At 42.7% G+C, this 24,403-nt stretch overlaps 1 protein-coding gene across 1 annotated transcript in view; it reads right to left on the bottom strand.

The window, feature by feature from the left end:
* LOC139552211 (voltage-dependent N-type calcium channel subunit alpha-1B-like) overlaps nt 1-24,403 on the bottom strand; it is a 132,103-nt gene that overhangs the window by 60,740 nt on the left and 46,960 nt on the right. The window contains exons 5-16 of the mRNA XM_071363715.1: nt 22,601-22,690; nt 19,237-19,455; nt 18,954-19,066; nt 18,533-18,645; nt 17,739-17,870; nt 7,882-7,954; nt 7,465-7,582; nt 7,042-7,109; nt 6,826-6,932; nt 4,358-4,420; nt 516-1,250; nt 247-446 (exon numbers count right to left, since the gene is read on the bottom strand). Of these exons, the coding sequence (XP_071219816.1) occupies nt 247-446; nt 516-1,250; nt 4,358-4,420; nt 6,826-6,932; nt 7,042-7,109; nt 7,465-7,582; nt 7,882-7,954; nt 17,739-17,870; nt 18,533-18,645; nt 18,954-19,066; nt 19,237-19,455; nt 22,601-22,690 (2,031 nt within the window). The remainder of the gene's footprint in view (nt 1-246; nt 447-515; nt 1,251-4,357; nt 4,421-6,825; nt 6,933-7,041; nt 7,110-7,464; nt 7,583-7,881; nt 7,955-17,738; nt 17,871-18,532; nt 18,646-18,953; nt 19,067-19,236; nt 19,456-22,600; nt 22,691-24,403) is intronic.

The raw sequence follows: 24,403 nt of genomic DNA, 5'->3' as shown, positions 1-24,403 counted from the left end.
GTACTGACTGAGGTACTGACCGAGGTACATACTGAGGTACTGACTGGATTACTGACGGGGATACTGACAGGGATACTGATGGGTACTGATTAGGGTACTGACTGGGGTACTGACGAGGGTACTGACGGGGGTACTGACTGGGGTACTGACTGACGTACTGACTGGGGTACAGACTGGGGTACAGACTGGAGTACAGATTGGGATACTGACTGGGGTACAGACAGAGGTAATGACTGGGATACTGACTGGGTATGATGGTGGTCTCTCTGGGCGGGGCGGTGATGGTGACAGGGATGTGGACAGTATTGCTGTTGAGGCCTGCCTGGCTGGCTCTGTGGCTGTTCTTCTGGTTGTCTGCATCCTCTTGCTTCTCTGCGGCCTGCAGACCTGCAGGAGGCTGCACAGGGCTGGTGGCCAGGCTCTCCCCTTGAGCGTCCAGTGAAGCTCTGTGGTGATGACATGACAATAGTAAAAAGAGGTCACTAAAGCACATTGAGAATGCGCTGGTCACTCACCTGTGTCCCTGGTCCCTGTCTCCATCTCTCTTTCCATTCTCTCTGCACTCCTCTCCATCCAGAGTTGACTGGGCCCTGACCATGTGGGAGCGGTATCTCCTCCTCTCTCCGTTCCCCTCTCCATTCCCCTCCTTGTGGCCCCGGCCCTTCCTCTCCACTCTGGCCCCGTTAGCCAGGGCCCCGTTCTCCTCTCGGGGCTGTCTGTGGGAGTGGTGGTGGCGGTGCTCCCTCTCCTCCCCCCCTCCGTTCACCCCTTCCTCCGGGGATCCAGCCTGGTGATGGTGCCTGTGGCCCTGGCCCCCCTCTCGACTATGGCTCCTCTCCACCTTTCCTTCTTTGGGCCGGGGCCCGTCTGGGTGGTAGTGGTCCCTACTGCGGCTGTGGTGGGTGTGATGCCTGCTCTCCCCGTTCTCCCCATTCCTCTCCCGGTGACGGTGGTGCTTGCGGAGTTGTGGGCCGTGGGGGTCTCCTCCCTCTTGCTGGGGGTCTGCTCCATCTCTGTCCTCCTTGGGGGGTCGTGGTTTGTCCCCATTGCCTGGCTCCACCACTAGGGGGCGGTCGTTGTGGGTCTTCATATCGGGGCGCAGGTGGAGGGCGGAGGAGACACGCAGTCGTTCCTCTGGGTCCAGCTCATTGAACAGAGCCTCTGAGCTGGCCCTCAAGTTGTTTTGACGCAGCTGGTTGGTGCGCTGCTCCCACACCGACATCATCTTATTGGCTCTCTGCTGCTCCTTACTGCAGGGTGGATGGACAGGGAAGGGGAGGGAAACCTGTCATTTGTGAAGTTTAAACATGCTCACCCAAACCCTCTACAGGTGCACAATGGGCTGCGTCTGAAATGACACCCTAAGCCTTATATAGTGCACTACTTTTGGCCAGAGCCCTGGTCAAAAGTAGTCGACTTTGGAATAGGGTGCCATTTGGAATGCAGCCATGGCCATGTCTGAGGGACCACGGTTGCCATAGTGATGCTTTTCTGTGAGGCCTAACAGGCATGTGAGAACATGTGATGGGTTGCATGAGTGATGTCATTTTCTCCTTGCGTATGCTTCCTGCTTCATTCATGTGAGTTACTACTATGGAGGGAAACAGTTAAGGATGACAATTCTCCAGTATTGTGAGCAGCCAGTACTGACCTGCATAATGGGTCTGCAAGCTGTCATCTCCACCCCCTACCACCAGCATCCAAAAATACCTCACATGTTGACTTTCTAGTTACTTTATTTCTCTGAAAGGTGAGCTATCTTGCCTGACAGACTGGAACACTTGAATACACACAGAGAACAGGAAAATGGGTCTGGTTTTAAGTAACGTTAAAGGGATAATCCACTCAAAAACGTATCTTTTGGTATTTGTTTCAGTAGTCCACTGTTGACACAGTCCCAACATGTTGTGCATGTCAGCAATCAGGTTTTCAAGATATACAACTTTAAAAACGCTAATTGTCACAGCCAGTGTGATACATTTAGCATCATATTATGCAAAACTCATCATACCGGCTATATTTCTGCATGCTTGAATGGCAATAGCTTACATACACTTGAAAACCCCGGGAATCGATAGAACATCATTTAGAGATGTACAAAAACAATATAACATTCGAAATGGGTGAATCTTTCCTTTAATACCAAGGCCAAAATCTAGTGGTTAGTGTGGAGATGGGAGAGAAATTATAGATTTCAAGTAACCCTTTGTGTTTCTTCTGCCATGGGATATGGTAACATCCATAGAATGTGGAATTTGAAAACAAGAATGGACATGAACCTTGTTGTTAAGGATAAAAAAGGTTTTGGTAATTGAGTTGGTAAGCTGGCGGCCAACCAGTGCTGTGATAAGATATTGAGTAAAACAATGAATTTGAAGATTATCTGCACAGTATGTTTGTTAGCTAGCTAGCCAGCCAGTTTAGGTGGAATGATTCCAATCATTTTTGTAATTAACTGCCAATATCCCGCAGCCGACATTCCATGCAAACAATGCAGTCAACCCACAGCCAAACACTGGTTGACATCAGTTGATTATAGGACTTAGACAAAATGTAAATTAATAAAGTACTGATATTGTATAATATTATAACACTCACAGCTTTAAAAGAAAACAAACATATATATTTTAGAGGCTATTTACACAGAGAACCTGTGTAAACTTTTTATAATTATTTGACAATTCTATTACACAATTTCTGATATATCAGATGCCTTACTTAAGTAAATAAAAGCGGGAGATGCATCCCCTGTGCCTCTCCTGCCATTTATTCCAATTCAACTGCTTTGGATTTCTCCCTCACCACAATGGCTGCCATGTTCATGCCATTCAGGAACGTTGAGGGTTTATGACATAGCCCCTCTAGAAATCTAACAGGATTTCTATGGCATCATCACGATATGAACAAATCATGATCCTAAGCAATCATTTCAATGATGCTTTCTATGTAGATGTGTTTTTAGATGTGGTTGACTATATGAATCTGTGTGTACAGAATGAATGTACATGCAGACCTATGTATGTATGTATGACTAGTAAAGTTGCCCCCTTGGTGTCACCTGTACCTCAAGACTCGATGGGCGGGGGAGTAGATAAAACAGACAAAAGTAAGCATAGTAAGACAGACAAACAAGCAACAGACAGACAGGCAAACAGAGTATGCAAGGCATAGGCAAGTACAGTAAGAGAGACATATCGGCCAGAAACAGATATGTTAGTGAAATGTGTGCTCTTGTTATGAGAGGTAAATCACAGTGAACAAGAAAAAATACACACACACACACAAACTCTCACACACACAAACACACAAACTCTCTCTCACACACACAAACTCTCTCTCTCACACACACAAACTCTCTCTCACACACACACGCACAAACTCTGTCTCCCTCGCACACACGCACACACACACACACACACACACACACACACACACACACACACACACACACACACACACACACACACACACACACACACACACACACACACACACAGAGAGAGAGAGACTAGCACCATCATCACCACACCACAACATTTAGAAATAGGTGTTGTTACTAATTGGTAACAAATGATAACGAAGTGTCAGGTAAGGCTAAGTCACCAATTCAATTCTAGTATGGCAGACTACCACTTGGCTACTGTACTATATAGTTTGGCCCTCACTCATAGTGTGTTGAAAGAGAAACCGGGGCATAAAAAAACATAAGCTGTAAAACTGCCAAAGTGCCTGGGGAATTGACTGAGCACAAGGACATTATATATTTATATAGAAATGATTCACTCTAAAGCTCAGGTTATACTCTCATCACTTCAGGCATCAACACAGTGCAGACGAAACCTGGCGCTATGCACAATTACATATCCAATATTCAGAAATACACACACACATTTACACACATGCACACATTTACAAACACGCATTTACACGCATGCATTACACACACAAGCGTTTACACACACACACACACGTGCGCGCGCACGTACGCACATACACACTCTCTCTTTTGCCTTAACTTCAACAAATATGATGTGTCATTATTTTAAATCTCACTCTATAGTGACAGCCACCAGTGAGCCACCAGTGGATTCTCCAGTTTCAAGCATATCTCAACACTGAGAGGACTCATGGAGAGAGTGATGAATAGACAGATTGGGAAAGCTAGGTGGAGCATGAGGCTGAAGGAGAGATGGAGAAGTGGATGGGGTGAGGAAGAGGGGGTGTCAGAATTGGAAGGAGGGGAAAGAAGAGAAGGAGCAAGGCAAACGGGGGAGCAGAGGGAGGCAGGTTTGTGGCAGGAGATGGGGGAGGAGAAGAGTAGGGGGTGAGAATATTTTAACAGAGAGCAAAAACTCACGGTGAATGTACGCTGGAGACGGACGAGCTGCGAGAGAGTACATCTCGATTTTGCTTTACAAAACTGCACATGCAGAAATAAAACAAAAAGACAAATAAACGAGAGAAAGGATAAGACAAGCCAAAATGATGTGGCGGGGAGAGGTGGACGTCAGTCAAACTCCTCCCTAAAGTGTCTGTCTGTCCACCTGTCCCCTCCACGACCATAAAGGACTAGTCTAACAGAGCTACAACTACAGTAGTGGTTAACACTTCAGCAGTGGGAGTAGTGTACACTATACAGTATAGATAGTTTGTAGTCCTGTAATACCCTACGTTGTAGTACTGTACACCACACATTGTTACATACTGCGCTCACGTGACTACCAGGGGTGGAATAGAAGCAGATATTGGGGCAAATATTAAAAATAGATACTAAACCCCTTCACTGAAGTGTTACCAAAGACATCAAATTGAAAACATTCTGAAGAAATAACACAAGTCAACGTAATGAGAGAAATGGCATCAAAGTGGATTTACAAAGTTCAATACACAATGGGTTTACAAAGCCTTTCAAAAGTTAGAGTGAACTTTTCAATCACACAGACAATGGTCTTCATTAAAAACATCATGATTACTTTTTTGAATAACATATGTTTATGCATTCACTTCACCAAGAGTAAAAAGCTTAGTAAAATTGCACATTATGCAGATATCTAAAATAAAACATTCTCTCAGAAATGGCCCGTATCAACACAGCTTTGAAATAGACTAACAAATGAACAACGTTAAGGTTTAATCATTCTACTTTACAAAAATCTAAATGTATATAATGCAATCTGCTACAGAATGTAATCTGTTACATTATGTAGTCTGTTACATTATGTAGTCTGTTACAGTATGTTTTCGGATACAGTATGTAATCGGATACAGTATGTAATCTGATACAGTATGTAGTCTGATACAGTATGTAGTCTGATACAGTATGTAATCTGATACAGTATGTAGTCTGATACAGTATGTAATCTGTTACAGTATGTAATCTGATACTTAATGTAATCTGCTACAGTATATAATGGCAAATGCATCTTCAAAAGTAATCATCAGGGTTTATACAGTAGGCTACTGTCAATCTAAATGTGCTTATTTATTATTATTCTCGGTTTACCTAGAACTAAAATCTGTCTTAATTTGGTCAGATGCTCATCTGTCATTGAGAGATAAATGATTAATTATTTTTAATGATTTGGTTTCTTAAACTAACCACCATTCTGACCTGGGCCCGTATCCACAATGTGTCTCCGAGTAGGAGTGCTGATCTAGGATCAGGTCCCTCCTATCCATATAATCTTATCCATTATGATCTTAAAGACAAAACTGATCAGCATTCCTGCTCTGAGGGTCTGCATCATTGTGGTCACAGTCAGGACACAGAGGCCATGTCATATCCATCTAATAAACCATGTGTCCCACCTGGGCTGAGACTGACATTACTGATGCATGGTCATGTACAAACCAATGACTTATTGATCGTCAAAATGTTTTGTCAATATTCGTTATGTTATCAATAGAGGGCCAAGCTCATCTCTTACCTAATGCATAATGGCATCCTTAATGCCAAGTGATGAATTAGTCCTAAAGCCAATACCAGTGGTGAGAGGGCATGGCTATGTGGTTAGATACAATAACTAGGTTATAGGAGATTGTTGATGTTGACAATGTTCTGACTGACTCCATCAGACTCTAGTAGATGACTCAGTCATATCGATGTTCACTAAATGAGAGCGAAAGGCCGAGGAAACGAATGCTGATTGGAGATCAGTTTCAGATCAAGCATCCACTCCTGTCAATATCTAATTGGTGATGTATACTACATGGCACATATAGGGAATAGGGTGCCAATTGAGACATTGTCTGTGTCACCTCTTCCACCTCAGTATGGGAGGAGGATAACAGAGGGGCTCCCAGTTCTGTAAGGCAATCATGACCAACATTACAACGCAATTGGGGGGATATTGCCATAGACGGGGGAAAGAGAAGGATCGTAGTCAAAGCACACACGTAGATAGAAACATATACACAGAAGTTTACAGTTTCGTCATTTAGGAGACACTTTGATCCAGAGCGACTTACAGGAGCAGTTGGGTTAACAGACAGATTTTTCACCTAGTCGGCTCCGGGATTTGAACCAGCGATGTTTCAGTTACTGACCCAGCGCTCTTTACCAATAGGCTACCTTCCGCCCCGTAGACATGTCAATCATGTAGTTAGGAGAATACACATGGACAGAGGCAATACCACAACAGAGCTACTTTGAGAGACAGTGTTCAGAGCCAAGACACCAACATCAACAGCACATTGACAAAGGGCAGAACAAGCTATATCTGATTCTTCACAGTATAACGACAGGCTGATGTCAGAATGGGAGGGAACACGGAAGGAAGAGACCATGTTTGGAGAGCGCAGGGGGGACTGGAACATTAGACTTACACAGCGATGGAGATGTTGGCTGCTGACATGGGGCTGACCTCCTTCACCTCCATGGCCTTCTGCAGGGCCAGCTTCTTATTGGCTTCTTCCTCCTGCTTCTCCTCATCCTGGACCAATAAACCAGAAGGGATGGGTAACCAACGGTCATTTAATTCAGAAAAAAAACAGAAAAGGTTCCCAGGGTAGGACATGGTTCCTTGCGTTCCTCAGCCTTACCTTGGTGAGCTCCTGTGCATTGGCGAGGTTGTCGACGGCGATAGCCAAAAATACGTTCAGGAGAGTGTCTGGTTGGAACTAAGCTCAGGAAAAAACTTGACACAACAGTAGTGGCTTTCACGGCTAAGCCATGGTACATTGCAACCAAACACTTTGACCATCAGCAACAGACTAGATGGCATGCCATTAAAAAGGGTTACAGTATCACTCAAACTCAGAATTCACTGGGGGAACCCTTCTAGGGGGGTCCGGGAGCATGCCCCCCCCAGAAATAAATGTTCAAAATGTACAGCTCTCATTGCAGCACTTCTCTCCAGTGTTTTTTCATGACATGAGATATTTCTATTTCACTCCATAAATGCTTCATGCAGATAAAATCTCTGATATCCTTGCAATGGCACGACTTAGAATCAGAGAGGATACAGTTTCCAAAGAGTGTGAGGACGATGAAGTAGACCGAGGAGAACATTCCCCGCCGCACGCCCCCCTGAGACTCAATGCCATGATACATTACTGCATTCCAATCCTCGCCAGTCAGAATCTGACGTTGATCATAGAGAGATGAAGAATACGCAAATTATTCATAATTCATAATAAATTAACAAAATATTGAGTTACACTGCAGCATCAAAAGTTCAGCCGTTATGACTTTCAAAAGTCTAACACAGGCTAATAGAAAGATTAGTAATTTAGGAACAAAGAGCAGACCACTACATTCCACTAATTACAAACTATCTTTGTTCAACACACAATTCTTTCAACTAGTCCAACATTCCAAAGGAAAGAGCTCCAAAGGGAAAGTTGGTTAAATAAAAGGACAGAAGTAGAGACAGGGTGTACCTGGAAGACGGTGAGAATGGCCGCCGGGAAGGTATCGAAGTTGGTCGTCGGCGTCTCCTCTTCGAAATTAAACCTTGGAGAAAGAACAATGAACACATCAAGTCACACTGAAGACATCTGGCTTGAGAGATGACAGAGAGGACGTTCAGAATCAGATACACTGGCTTCCATCCAGGTTGGAGTGTAGTGACCCTAGTGGTCACAGCAGATGAAATGGGACAACAGAGCACAGTGCTGTATGTGAAACACAAATCAAATAGGAATTTAATCAAGGCAATATCATCAAACAAACTGGGTCAATGTGTTGTTGTGTATAGAGCTATTATAATGACGTCTGCAGTCATTGGATACGCTACACCAACCCTGAATTACTGAACGTCTGCCAACTGACATCAACTGGCAGGCATACTCTTTGGAAAAAAACCTGCTCTAACTAATTCAACGCAACAACAGCTTTCCACTATGTTGTGTCTGAGTACACATACACATAGCATGTGCACCGTAGGCTACTGTAAGCTTCAAAACATGTTTTCTGTGCATGGAAAGGATTCCATCAAAATACCCACACATTACAACAACAGTCATAGAGAAACGCTGCATTGAACAATGATTGATTTCCTTTACTTTCATTGTTTGAGTGATTTCTTTATGGAGATGACAGGACAGTATTATGTGCACATAGTAAGAAAACAAACCTCACAGAGGGCTAAATACCCAGGCATTATTTTGACTGTTACAGTACATCACAGTCCACCCCCCCTCGACCCAAACACAGTGCAAGGTTCCAAGGCTTCAGGTGAGGATTGGCCTAGGAGATGGTTGTGAAGGTTGTTTTATATGACAGTCATGAAATAATACAGAGCCATGGAACAACAGGAAAAACAAGTCATCAGGGAGGGAGCCACACAAGTCCACAGCTCCAGCCTTCACATCACTCCTGATGTGACGCCTGAACTATCTACATGGTATAGTGCAGAGAAACAGACATGGATTGTGTCCCAAATGGCACCTTATTCCCTTTATAGTGCACTACTTTTGACCAGGGCCCATAGGGTTCTGGTCAATAGTAGTGTACTATAAAGAGAATAGGGTGCCATTTGGGACGCACCCAGAGAATGAGGACAGGTAGAAGAGACCTGAGCATCAGAGGTAGTTTTGGAGTTTATTTTTATGTTCTGTTTTCCTCTGCTGTGTGTCAGTAGCTGTGACTATAGCTATTAACTATAATACAGCATACATGTATCAATGTCTTCTGAAGCACCCACTGATGTATAACCACAAGCTTACACAAAACAAGACTGGTCCAACTTCTCCATAACAAGCAATACAAATCTCAGTGGAATAGAGGTTGAAACAGATACTTTTAAATTGATTAAATAAATCATATAGATTGTTAGCAATGAAACACGCTCAAGTATTTTACACTGTATCCTGCTGTCACTTTAACCCTGATTACACAACTGACACCAGTATCACTTTCATTGATTGGTACTGATACTGACCTTGTCATATAAAGTGTATATTCTCGTGTGTATTTATTCTATTTTCATGTGTACTTTATTTTTTCTCGTGTGTATTTCTTTATATGACTTAGTATAACCAACCTGTTGAGGAAGACATTGCATGTATTTCACTATACTGTTTACACCTGCTGTATCCGGTACATGTGAGAAATAAACTCTGATTTGATTTTATATTTGATTATAAACTTTGTGTAAACATGTTGTGATTTATTGTAGCAACAAACACATTCATAATGTTATCCAGGTCAGTTGTATGACCTTACCAATCCCACACACACAAAGGAAATGTTCCTCTATCAAGTCGTCAAGAACCCCAACCCCATGTTAAAATGACTCCCTCCCTTTTGAGGAACAAACCTGACATAACCTGAGTCTGCAGACTCGAAACTGAAGAAGACGTGAAGAAGTGAGAGAATGAAATAAAGATACAATGGAGGGATGTATAGTTATCCCACTGAACAAGAAGAAACACCATTGCACAGATACATGCTACCTATGACACTATGATCATTCACTGTTAACACAGGAGAACACTGACCATCCCCTGTGACCAACTGATCATGTGTCTACATTTTATACAGTACATGTGTGCAGAGTCAGACAAGATAAACATGTTCATAGGAGTACTGTTTTTCAAACAGTACCGTCAGTGGTTTAACAATAGCTCCAATGAAAACACTGTTGATTGACTTACCTTAGCACTTGCAAAAGCCGCTACATACAGTCATATGCATGTCCAAATATGCATTATAGTCTATGAGCGTAGAATACGACATATGATGCATGTGTGTCATTTGAGATGGGCATTCAGGATGGGCTTTCTCAATGCTGAGTTGTGCTTTCCCCTTACCCTTTGAATGCTCGAAAATTCTGACAAGGTTACACGATAACCGCAATGTGTTATTATAAATGTATTACTAGATAGACTTGCAATGTACACTTAAGAAATTGCTTTGGTAGAGATCGCACTGGTGTGAGTGAAAGACACTTGCGAGGCACAAACTCCCGTAGCCTCCCAAGGCAGGAGCCCATGATCTTTGGGGGCCCCAATCTTTACGTTTAGGTTTTTTGGTTGGGGTGCCCCCAGAGGTCGGGCCCCCCAGATAGCATGTGAACACATCATAAGCCATAAAATAAATGTTTAGAACTAAAGGAAATGTACTTTGAAAGTGCAACATTTTCTCTCAGCATCATGACAAAATGTGTAGAATACCAGGAAAATAGCTCAGATATGCTTGAAAGCTGAGACAATCCTTGTCCGGCGGGGAAACTCTATTTTTATTTGTGAAATAAATGATTTTGTTGCATTATTTGATCTTCAATGTATTTTTAGGGGAATTTTATAAGGAAAAATATTTGTAATACTTTCAATATTATTAATTTCCATGTCTGCTCTATGCCCAGAAATGCCCTTGTCCGGAGCAAAGGATCCCAATTTTAAATCCCCAAAAAGTGTTTAAAATTCTAAAAACTGCCGATAATGGATATTAACTGAAAAAATATCTTATGTAGTTTATTGCAATAGCTGTCATGCCCTGACCTTAGAGAGCCTTTTAAATTCTCTATTTGGTTAGGTCGGGTGTGATTTGGGTGGGCATTCTAGTTTTTCTATTTCTTTGTTGGCCGGGTATGGTTCCCAATCAGAGGCAGCTGTCTATCGTTGTCTCTGACTGGGGATCATACTTAGGCAGCCTTTTTTCCACCTTTAGTTAGTGGGATCTTGTTTTTTTGGTTAGTTGCCTGTGTGCACGCCATTAGCTTCACATTTCGTTTGTGCTTGATTATTTTTGTTTGGTGAGTTTCGATTAATTAAAATATGTGGAACTCTACGCACGCTGCGCCTTGGTCCATTCATTTCGACGAGCGTGACAATAGCCCTCTGTGATTTCTTATTCATGTCCTCAATACATGTAGTGCAACAAAGTTCTCTACTTTTGATAGATTTAAACAAACGACATTGGAATCAGCTCCATCTGCCTGATAGAATATGAATTTCGGTACAACTATGTTACATTTAATTAGGTTTAAGAGTCAAAGCAACTCCTGTGTGTACACCTTGAATGAAGAAGAAAAATGCTATTTTTGTCAACTCCGTAAAATTTGTGTCTAACTTCAGCTATGTTTTTATTGGGGATTTTCAAATGAATAAATTTCCATATTTTATAAATGTTTGAATTAAACTTTTATTTTTAGAGGCAAAAATATGTATGTTCTGAGTATCTGTTGTCAACTCTGTCACTGTCAAAATGTATTGGTCAATATAACAAATATTTTAATCACTGTTCTGCAACATATGCTTAAACAATAGAAGTATTTACTGTGCTAGAACTAAGGGACAGTGTTTGCTTTTTAAATGTTGTTTTATGTTCTAAATCTAGAATTACATCCCAAAATGCTAACGAAATTAGCCCTGGAACATTTTATAGTGCTATGAAACCAAACAAAAAGACGTTTGGAGATTTGTATTACATATTTGAATAATATAATGTTAGAATTAAACAATCAAGGCCTTTAAACACTTGTTGGACAATAATTGTAAAAATGAAATGCCTTTTATGGTGTCTGACAGAGTTGACATAAATCCAGTTAGTTGCATTTTATGAAAGAAAATATATAATAATTAGGAGGTTGCTCCTTTACATGGTGTGATAGCTGATACTTTGGTCTATCAAAATATATATTTCAAATGTTTCTAATATTAAGACAAATATTTGTATACATTTGTTTGAGACTGTCCCCACTTTCAAGAATCCCTGAGCTATGAACAGCAACATTTTCTCTCAGCCTCATAGCAAAATATGTAAAATAGCCTGAGATTAGCTATAATTCTGCACATTTTCTCTCTACTCTTGCTCGAACCTGCGATACGCCACTGATGGAAGAGCATCCGAATGGAAGTGATGGCGTGAGGACAAAGCATTAGAGGAGCGGTTGGATTGAGAAGAGGGCAAATATGGTTACCACAGCAACCAGCTTTATAAACGACTCCTGATCTACCCTGCTTAGAGAACCAGCAGTGGTGGTGGTGGTGCATATGTGTGTGTTTGTGTGTGTGTGTTTGTGTGTGTGTGTGTGTGTTTGTGTGTGTGTGTTTGTGTGTGTGCGAGAGATAGTAAGTATAGGGGTGGTAAGTTCAATCAGCTGGATTGTCCACCCGCAAATATGCAGCCGTGGTCTTTTCCCTCGTTCCCTCTTTCCCTTTCTCTGTCTTGGTTGGCAAGATTAACATAGGCTGCACACTGGAGGCAGTGGCAGCCGCAGCATGCTCTGGGGCCGATGTGCAGACCTCCACAGAGTTTACTATGATAATAGGGATTGGATGTTGTTTCGCTCCCACAAGGCATCTACAGGGACTTCATTTAATCAATCCTCAAACAGAAGCTTGTGAGAGCAGGCTCTGACACAACGTGATGTGCATCTGGCTCTGCTCTGTAGAGAATGAGAGGAATATGCTCTAGTTTGTGCAAGGCCCCCTGACTAGAGATGCACAAATGTCTACATACTTGATCTGGGGAAACACTGGGGAAGTGCTTTGGCTCTTGTCGAAGAGAGAAGTTTGTCTGGCTCAGTAAAGCCTCAAACATAAATAGTCCGCAACAGTGAAATGGGCTACTTCTATGTGAATTAATGAGGAGGTGGAACACAATGTTGTTTCAAAATAAAATTATTTGAAATGGACAAGTTGAAACATAGCCTATAGATAATTAGCAGGCAGCGTGCCTTGGTTTGAAGGCAGCGTGGGTTAACTGTCCTGTTGTGTAACAATCACATGGAACAGTGAGTATATTCTGACATCCTGCTCATAAAAAAACTCACGCTGGGGCGACCGTTAGAGATATTAGGAACTCGCGTGAAAAAGGTTAAAGTCGCAGAGGGCTGTTGCACGAAACAACTTGTTTTTCAGTTAATGGATGAGTCTGGATCCATTGTTCTTGTCTTATGTAATCCACCTGTGTCCCGACTCCATGTAAAAACACCAGGGAGACAAAGACGAGGCATAAACAAACTTCAATATCTATACTCAGAAAGCTAATGATTGAGTCGATTATACACTGCAGCGGTTGCACCCCTATCAGCCAACCCCAGACAAATCTCTCAGTAAAATTCATGAAGGGAAAGTAAACCATTTGAGGGAGCAGTCTCCTGCTCTGCAGAGATTTGAATGTCTACAGGACTTCACCGCTAGCAGGGGATACGTGAGAAGCTCAAGTCAAATGCTAATACGAACAATGGGTAGGATAGAAAGATAAGATAAAAAAAGATAATGCAGTTGGAATTAGTTTTTTTTTCATATAAACATCTGATTATTACCTCCTCTATTAGATAGAGATGGTGTTTTATATTTTTTGGGTCATTTCAGCAGACACTCTTCAGAGCAACTTACAGGAGCAATTACAGTTAAGTGCCTTTCACCTCTTCGGCTCAGGGATTCAAACCAGTGACCTGTTGGTTTCTGGCCCAACGCTTAATCTCTAGGCTACCTGCTACCTTATTGGTGTGCTACATATCGTATTCCTTACGTGCTTTTGGAAAATACTCTAGATGACTGTGGCCGCACTCTATATCCCTTCATGTTGTAAACTTTTCCCCCTGGCACATTTTCTGGCTGGCACCCGCATTGCCTTCATTGTTGTTGGACTTTGGACATGTGTGCGTTCCTATCAAAGTAAGTGCCTTTGTCTTTTCTGCTGTAGCATACTGCATGTACACTGCCTTCGGAAAGTATTCAGACCCCTTTACTTTTTCCATATTGAGTTACGTTACAGTCTTATTCAAAAATGTATTACATTGTTTTTTCCCCTCATCAATCTACACACAATACCCCATAATGACAAAGCAAAAACAGTTTTTTTGAAAATTTAAAATTAGCAAATAAAAAATTAAATATATGGAAATATTACATTTACATAAGGATTCAGTCCCTTTACTCAATACTTTGTTGAAGCACCTTTGACAGCGACTTTAGCATTGAGTCTTCTTGGGTAGGACGCTACAAGCGTAGCACATCTGTATTTGGGGAGTTTCTCCCATTCTTCTCTGCAGATCCTCTCAAGCTCTGTCAGGTTGGATGGGGAGCGTTGCTGCACAGCTATTTTCAGGTCTCTCCAGAGATGTTAGATCAAGTTCAGATCCCTGCTCTGACTGGGCCACTCAAGGACATTCAGAGACTTGTCCCGAAGCCACTCCTGCATTGTCTGATCTGTGTGTTTAGGGTTGTCCTGTTGAAAGGTGAACCTTTGCCCCAGTCTGAGGTCCTGCACGCTCTGGAGCAGGTTTTCAAGGATCTCTCTGTACTTTGCTCCGTTCATCTTTGCCTCGATCCTAACTAGTCTCCCAGTTCCTGCCGCTGAAAAACATCCCCAAAGCATGATGCTGCTGCCACCAAGATGCTTCACCATAGGGATGGTGCCAGGTTTCCTCCAGACATGACGCTTGGCATTCGGGCCAAAGATTTCAATCTTAGTTTAATCAGACCAGAGAATGCTGTTTCTCATGATCTGAGTGTCTTTAGGTGCCTTTTGGCAAAATCCAAGCAGACTGTTATGTTCCTTTTACTGAGGAGTGGCATCTGTCTGAACATTCTACCATAAAGGCCTGATTGGTGGAATGCTCTGTCAGAGTGACCATCAGGTTCTTGTTCACCTCCCTGACCAAGGCCATTCTCCCCCGATTACTCAGTTTGGCCAGGCGGCCAGCTATAGAAAGAGTCTTGGTGGTTCCAAACTTCTTCCATTTAAGAATTATGGAGGCCACCGTGTTCTTGGGGACTTTCAATGCTGAATAAGTTTTTGGTACCCTTCCCCAGATCTGTGCCTCGACACAATTCTGTCTCGGATCTCTACAGACAATTCCTTGGACCTCATTGGTTGGTTTTTGCTCTGACATGCACTGTCAACTGTGGGACCTTATATAGACAGGTGTATGGCTTTTCCAAATCATGTCCAACCAATTGAATTTACCACAGGTGAACTCCAATCAAGTTGTAGAAACATCTCAAGGATGATCAATGGAAACAGGATGCACCTGAGCTCAATTTCGAGTCTCATAGCAAACCTTCACCCATACCTTCACCCATTTCTACCTCCCATAGACTTGACACCCCCTCACAAATTAAATGAACATCCTGACAAACCCCCGTAAAATAGTTTAAACAATACAGTATCTGGCGACTCTGTTCAGCTTTTGCGCTACGATTAGGCAACGCAGTAGGCATGCATTTGTACTGTATTTTTCAGGCAATGGGCGCAGCCATCTTTGACTTTGTTTATTTGCGTCTTATAGTGAATGGCATTCTGGGATTAGGGAGATTTCGCTTGTCAAACATAAACAAACATGGCTGCCATCGTAAGTAATTTAGCTACTGTTAGCTTAGCAGACACGCATCTCATTTCTAAACAATATTTCTCCCTTGTGCTCACCAGAGATGTGGTACATTGTAAACAGGTCTGGCTGTTAGGTCGCTTAAACGTATGTTTTGTTTTTTGTCAGCACAATCTGTTATTTAGACTGGTTTATGGAATGAGTTTAGCAGATGTGTTCCGTGTGATGATCGGTTGATGAAGTTCGCATTTATCTTTTACAATAAAAGGTGAACTTGAGGAATAAAGTTGTGAAGATTTACCATCAGTACAAAACATTGTTTAGATGCTTTTCAGACAACACTGCTGTTTAGACACGTGTGTTGCTGTCACACCCTGACCTTAGAGATCCTTTTTATGTCTCTATTTTGGTTTGGTCAGCGCGTGAGTTGGGGTGGGCATTCTATGTTTTGTTTCTATGTTTTCTATTTCTGTGTGTTTGGCCGGGTGTGGTTCTCAATCAGAGGCAGCTGTCTGTCGTTGTCTCTGATTGAGAACCATACTTAGGTAGCCTTTTCCCACCTGTGTTTTGTGGGTAGTTGTTTTCTGTTTTGTGTCTGCACCAGACAGAACGGATTCGTTTTGTTCTCACTTTGTTATTTTGTTTCAGTTTGAATAAATTATCATGAACACGTACCACGCTGCGCTTTGGTCCTCTTCTTCAGACGAGCGTGACAGTTGCATCATACGTTCTGTTGCTACTGTTCTAATCACATATTTGCGATGATACGTTGCAGGGACCACTCAACAATGATCCCAAGTATGTGATCGTATGCGTCAAAGGGTTAAAGAATATTCTCAAATGTGTGATTCCTAAGATTTGGTCAACTAAGTCAAATTTGTCTAAAATCCTAAATGAATCAGGACTGAGCAGGGTCAGCTATACCATAAGGACCCCTTATTCATGTCTCTACATTTCTTATTCATGTCTACAAGTTCTCTACATTTGATAGGTTTTAAACAAACAATATTGGAATCACCATGGTCACAACCATAAATCGAAGTCTATTTATGCCTTGTCGCTGTCTACCATGAGGTTTTACACTGAGTCGGGACACAGGTGGATTACATAGGAAAAGAACAATGCATCCAGGCTCGCTGAGCACCATGTGCACGTCAGAGCGTTTTCACACAAATCCATCAGGCCAGACTGTAGTGGCCATTATGGCGGAACTGCCCAGTTTAAATTGATCATGGCACCATGGGAACACTCTCTCTTTCTCCCTTCAAACAGCCCAATGGGAACGCAGCATCCGTCAACGCTGTAACTCTGGGAGATAAGTGAGAATATGACACTGGAGTTTCCCTTCAGTGCTCTTACCTCTTACCTCTTACATGCTACAATGGAAATGATATAACGGGTAAGGTCGCTCACCTTGACTCAAGAGAGACACAACAGCATTGGCCGCTGAGGTAAAAATCGAATGACAACGTAGACACTGTGTATGCCAGACTAAAAAATTACTTTGATTGGCCTCTGGCCTAAATTATAAACCGTCCTACCAGATGGTGTGTTTGTGGCTGTTGTCAGGCAGAGCTGAGTTGGAGCCAGGGCTTTGATTAATACAGCATAGCACAGATCAGGAGCTTTCATTGTCAGCCGAAGACATGGGGTTTTACACAGCCTGGTATCAAAGCTACACCGCTGCTCTGGTCCCTGCTGTGGCAATGTGTCTGACACCACTGCATTGCTGGGCCAGGGATTAGAGAAAGAGGGGGAGGGACTAGGGGACGGTTAGAGGTAGAAGGAGAGTGAGTGAGTGAGTGAGTGAGTGAGTGAGTGAGTGAGTGAGTGAGTGAGTGAGTGAGTGAGTGAGTGAGTGAGTGAGTGAGTGAGTGAGTGAGTCTGTCTGTGTGTCTGTCTGTTGTGTGTGTTGTGGAGGGAGATTAGGAAACAGGACCAGAGAGGAGTCAGTGGTGAAAAGTTAGGGGCCAAGGGTCAGGTTCCATGGAGGAGTGTGGAGGGAATACTCACTGTCCTCCAAAAAGCTGCATGCCCAGCAGAGCAAAGACCACAATGAAGAGGAAGAGGAGGAAGAGCAAGCTGATAATGGACTTCATGGAGTTGAGCAGAGACACCACCAGGTTCCTCAGGGAGTTCCAGTACCTGGGGAAAACAGAGAGAAGAGAAAGGAAGAAGAGAAAGAGAGAGAAATAGAAAGAGAGAGACAGAGAAAGAGAGAGAGAAAGAGAGAGAGAGGGCGATAGTGAATGGGCAGGGAGAAAATATGTCCTATATTGATGTGAATCACAAGATTACTAATCTAGTGAGAATAAAATGACTGCTACCTAACAGTAGCCTTTTCCTGCAGTCAAATAACCTAGTGTCCTCATGGGTGGAATGTTATTAATAGTTTTCAGAATTTCAGAATTAATCAACTTTTTTTGTCATTTTTTCTGTGGTGAATATAAAGTGTAATATTGGGATTCAAACTCTAAATTGAATACCTTTCAACTCTATATCTGATATGGTACAGGAGTCTTCTGTTTTTAAGCCCATAACCATGTGTGTGAGGTGTACACTTTGGTTTCAAAGTAGATTTGTTTGAGACTACCAAGAAACACTGTGTGACCCTGATTTAGCCCACTAAAGTAAAAGGTTAATAGGATTGTACACTGACAGAGTGGGACAACGCCAGACCTTGCTCTGAGGAAAAATATATGCTTATTGTTGATTCTGAATGCATGTTGATATCCTGTATGAGTGTACAGGAAGTGAGTGCAAGCGTGTGTCAGCCTATGTGTGGACTCAAATGCGTGTTCACTCACTTGGTAAACTTGAACAACCTGAGCAGACGAAGAGCCCTCAGTACACTAATGCCGTAGGATGCCCCTGGTTTGATCATCGACCACACCACCTCAAGTATACTCCCTATTATCACCTGTGGACACGAGGAGAGGAGAAAAGAGGAGAGGAGAAAAGAGGAGAGGAGAAAAGAGGAGGAGAGGAGAAAAGAGGAGGAGAGGAGAAAAGAGGAGAGGAGAAAAGGGGAAAGAACTACTGTAACAAAGTAGCTACTACTTGCTACTCGGACAGCAGATCACTGTCACTGTCAATGAATCAATTCAACATTTTCATTCTCATATAAAAAAATGGATCCAGTGGCCATGTAAGTCAGGTTAAGTTAGCATCTGAAATAGAGAATAATTAGCTCTTCAAGTTATTCCAAAAGCATTTATGGTGACTTACACCAAAGTCGAAGCAGTTGAAAGAGGAATGGAAGTAGTTCCTGGCTCCCAGGCCGTACATCTTCAGGCTCATCTCAGATAGGAACAGACCCAGGAACACAAACTCTGCCAGGTCTGGGGTTCCAGAGGGATGGGGAACACATGGAAGGCCATTATTGATTTAATTCGGCACCTACCGATAATCATCCATTCGATAGTGAATGTAAGTGTGCGCGTGTGTGTGTATGCTTCTGTGTGTGTGTGTGCCTACTGACTACATGCACATACACGTGTGAGTGACTTACACAGGGCAGTGGTGAGCCACTCAGGTTGGTCATAGTGGACGATGGCCACACACAGTGTGTTGAGCCCCACCAGGCAAAGGACTGTCCAGTAGAAGCTCTGGGCTTTGACCATGCGACGGATGAAGAAACGCATTCTCCTCTCCTTGCGGCGGAAGTAGGACGAGCTGTCCAGCTTAATGCTCTTCACGCTGGCACGGCCAAACGGTGAGCCAGGGGGAGCTAAGGGGAAGTAGGTAAAAGAGTGAGGTCAGAGGTGGAACGTACAAGAATATTCTGGCTATTTCAGGCTGTAATCAAACCCAGAAGCTCCATACTTAGACTCCACCTCTACATTCCACCTGAATAAATCCCAGCTTCTTTGCTAATTAAAGAACTACACGGCTAACACTAAAAGGTCGAAGACTAAAATGACTATGGCAAAAGTATCTAAAGAATCAGAAGGAAGAAGAAGCTATAAAATAACTGGAACTTTCCACTCTGAAAAGATACGTGTTTTGCATTTCAAGGTTGTAATCTGCCTCAATGGGAGTGAAATCAGATCTTGAGACTAGAATAAGAACAAGTGAAATGTTAGATTTGACTGCGTAATAATGCATGTATCCCCATGACAGTCATTTAGATGGAAAACAGCCACAGGAGGTTGTCAGGAGAGGAATCCAGCTGGTTCCGTTAATATGAATGCACTCAAATGGTTTCAGTTATCATGCTTAGGAGAATTTCCCCCAAAGCCAAGCAATTACATATTTTTTTCTGTGCAGCGAACTGAACTTAAATAATTAAATGAATTGAACTCTAATTCCAATATGCTGGAGGAATTTTACAGTATAATAAGAAAAGTTAATTACACCGATTTTCCCTCTGTGACATGCTACAATGAATCAGTAAAACAAGCAAAATCTTCAAAAAAATGTTTCCTTGTATAACAAGTGTTGTTAGTTTGTGTTACATACCAGAGAAAACAGTAAAATACATTGAGACATTAGAACAACACATGAGGATAGGAAAACATTTGAATAGGCCAAAGGTCAGCAGAGAGTGAAAATGAGACATATTACCAACAGCCTAGATAAGGTGCAAGCTGTAAGGACAAGCTCAAGAAGTTATTACGTAAAAGGTCAAGGGTCAGCCTTCCCTACAAAAACTGGGAGGTTGAGTCAGTCAGATAAGGTCAAAGGTGAAGGTTGGGGTCAGTCCGGGGTTGCCAGGTCAAGCTAAATTTTCTAGCCTAATGACCTATCAAAACCCAGCCACAGAAAAGTTGCCACATTTATCCAATAAACCCTTTTTCTATAATGTTATCGAGCGAATTAAGAAGGAATATCAGCGTAATTTGTAACGATGTAGGCTAAGAAGCAAAATTAGGTTTTCCATCAAAATAATAATTATTGTGAGCTTAAGAATATGTCACAAGAGAAAAGAGAATTTGCCCTTATTGATCCCGCCAGATAATATCCCATCAATGGATGTCGATTTAACTTGTTTTGACTGCTATGATTAAGCAATAACGCCCAAGGTGTGGTATATAGCCTATATACCACGACCAAGTGCTGTTCTTTGGACACAGCCCTTATCCGTGTTATATTGGCCATATACCACAAACCCCTGAGGTGCCTTACTGCTATTATAAACTGGTTACCAACATAAATAGAACAGTAAAATCATTTTTCTGGTCATACCCGTGGTACACAGTCTGATATCCCATGGCTTTCAACCAATCAGCATTCCCTTTTGTGCATGTGCATACCCATAGATAAATCCGACAGGATAAGTGATGAAAGTTGGACAGAGGATCTTGAAATCGCTGTGCAAGAAATACTTGGACGAAATTTAAAAAACGAATATTGGGCTATTTTCTGGCAATTGTGCTGTTATTATGTGCCAAATGTTAAAGCCGACAAACCGTTATAACGGGCCTATTTGTGAGATTGACTGTTTATTTCAATAGGAATAGGCTACTGACTAAAATCTGGGTTTATAATTGCAATTCAACTTTGCCATGGTTTGCTGAGATAGATGCAGGTTGCATATAGCCCCTGATAGAACATCTCATTTCAGGGAAAAGTCCACAGTGAAACTGACATTAGATGTGGAGAATGATACATTTGTGGTAGAGCTGTGACCATGATCACAATTGATAACCTCCAATTTAATAATAATTGCATAACAACACAAGGCTACAACAACAAACTGAAGTTAAAGCCTAGTTATTAAATCCGTTTTCTAGCTCCAGGTAGGCTACACAAGTAGCACAACTTGCTTTGCAATGACTCCAGTGATATCACCATTTCAGCATATTTATTGTATCAAATGGTCGACTACAATAGCCTACAATGGCATTGAAATGAATAGCCTACTTGATGGCCAACAGATGCAAATGTATCATTCTCCACATTTAATGTCAGTATCATTGTGAACTTTTTCCCATAACAGAAGCACCCAAGGGAGTTCCATAACTTCCCAGAACTGAGCATGCGTAAAACCCTTTGCTTGATACGGTTTCCCATTAGAAAAGTCGACTTTAGAATGCAGTTTACTTTAATCCGAGGTCATTTAGAATGTATCTAAAGCGTTCTAGTGCGCCTAAAGTTGTTTTGCAGTGCTTGTCATCATTATATCAGTTCTAGCGTGTTAATATGTTTTAAGGAAAAGGGGTGGAAATAGGTGTCTCCATAATGACAATCTAAATAGCCTACATACAACTGGTAAAAAGGTGTCATGACCTGTGTGCATGCTGCTTTTACTCCGTGAGTGACTCAGCTGCATGCTGCAGCGCTCTCTCAACCAGTGCTCTCAAAACACACACACACACACACACACACACACACACACACACACACACACACACACACACACACACACACACACACACACACACACACACACACACACACACACACACACACACACACACACACACACACACACACACACACACACACACACACACACCCCTCCAGCCCTCCCCACCACTCAATCTCACTCACTCACTCACTCACTCACTCACTCACTCACTCACTCACTCACTCACTCACTCACTCACTCACTCACTCACTCACTCACTCACTCACTCACTCACTCACTCACTCACTCACTCAGTAACATCCTGCTCACTGCCTGATAATCAGCAGCAGCTGGTCCCAGTGAAATATATACATATATTTTTGAAGAGAAATGGCATGGCGGTCGCGGTACAATTTAGAAGTAGCCCATAAACCCACAACCCACGACCAATAGATTTTCACCCGCGACATCGGTTTTCAAAGTAGCCCAATTTGGCAAGAAAACCGCAGACATGGCAACCCTGGGTCAGTCAGACAGTTGAGTCTGGTCAGTCAGATAAGAGTACAGGACGGTTGAGTCTTACCGACAGAGGACATGTCAGTAAAGTGATCCTCTCCCTCCTCAGCACCGATCAGGTCATTCTTACTCTTCTTGACCTTGCCTCGTTTCAACACTGCACACACACAGCACAGCAGAGAGGCAGGAGTAAGGATATGTACACACACATACACAAATACGTGCAGGCACGCACGCACACGCACAAACACGTGTGCATGCGCATACACACACAGCCCCCCTGTGTGAGCTAGTTGGATGCTATGAATAGTGGGCATCAATCACATTTTTCATTCTCCAATTCTGCCTTCCGCTTCAATTCATGCAGCCTTGGAATGGAAAACAGCCGCGCATGAATGTGATCATCACGTGACCTTCAATGTCACAAAAGACGGGGATTTTCTAAGACTTACAGCCCTTCTAGAATTTAGAGGTCCTCCTCAATGCTCTGCTCTGAGGCAAAACCAGCTCTACTTATGTTCTCTGTGAATGAGGATCGGAGCAGTAGCTCAATAATCTGGAGAGTTATGAGTGGATTGTGAAACAGAGAGAACTGCTACTGTGTTTCGTGGAACGATGGACAGATGGAGAATGCTCCAACATTTGTATCTTCTCCTATAAATCCATCCTTTCATTTCTCTCCATCCCTTTAAGCTATCATCACTCTGTCAGAAATGTTTGGCATTCTGGCCAATGCCCTCACCTGCCATTCAACATCATTTAGTCAAATTGACATTTTCAGCTCTAACAACACATTGAGTGGCATTTCTCTGGCAGTGAGCTCAATCGTTTTAATCCCCAGCATGTAACTCATTTATTAAATGAAAGAAGGCAGGTACTGCCATTTAGACAAGCGGTACTGTCATCTAACCTGAGAAGTGTGTGTGTGTGTGTGTCTGTGTACATGCATGATTGTGTGTGTGTGTGTGTGTGTGTGTGGTGTGTGTGTGTGTGTGTGTGTGTGTGTGTGTGTGTGTGTGTGTGTGTGTGTGTGTGTGTGTGTGTGTGTGTGTGTGTGTGTGTGTGTGTGTGTGTGTGTGTGTGTGTGTGTGTGTGTGTGTGTGTGTGTGTGTGTATTGTACAACCCTAATCCAATCAAGACATCCCTCTAAATCCCCCTAATTAACCCTGGCTCCCACACCAGACCTAATTGTATGAGATTATGGGCCTATCACAACATAAGGCTATAGGGGGCTGGGTGGAGCGACAGCAGGGACATGACTGCACTCCAGCTGGAGCAGAAAGAACCGCCCATGTCGGAGAGAAGAGGAAAGAATAAGAGAAGAGAGAGAGAGAGAGAGAGAGAGAGAGAGAGAGAGAGAGAGAGAGAGAGAGAAGGGAAATAGAGAGAACAAGAAGATAACCGCCCATGACACAGAAGAGGAAAAAGGGAGTGGAAGAGAAGAGAGAGAGAGAGGGGGAGAAAGAGAGGAAAAGATTAGAGAGAGAGAGAGAGCGAGAGCGAGAGATAGCGAGAACAAGAAGAGTGAAGGGAAATAGAGGGAGAGCATGAGAAATATGGGGTAGAAAGACACAGACGGACAGAGAGAGTGAGTGAGAGAGAGAGAGAGCAAATAGAGAGAGAAAAGACTGACAAACAAAATTTAGTGAAGGGACAGCAGACACCAGAATGAGACAAGCATCTCATTACAGCAGTCTTCCTGGACCTTAGTAATCACTCACTGATACTCTATCACATTGTAACAGTGTATCAAACCCTATAACCCAGGTGAAAGAGAACCAGACCACATTCATGGAACCCTGAATATGGCATGAATCGAATTGAGCGATTTATACACCACAGAAAGACATGGTGCAAAATCGTCAGGAT

This window comes from Salvelinus alpinus, chromosome 24 (assembly GCF_045679555.1).
Source record: "Salvelinus alpinus chromosome 24, SLU_Salpinus.1, whole genome shotgun sequence".
NCBI lineage: Eukaryota > Metazoa > Chordata > Actinopteri > Salmoniformes > Salmonidae > Salvelinus > Salvelinus alpinus.
Note: the sequence above shows the minus strand (reverse complement) of the source record. Positions and strands in the feature narration are given on the sequence as shown.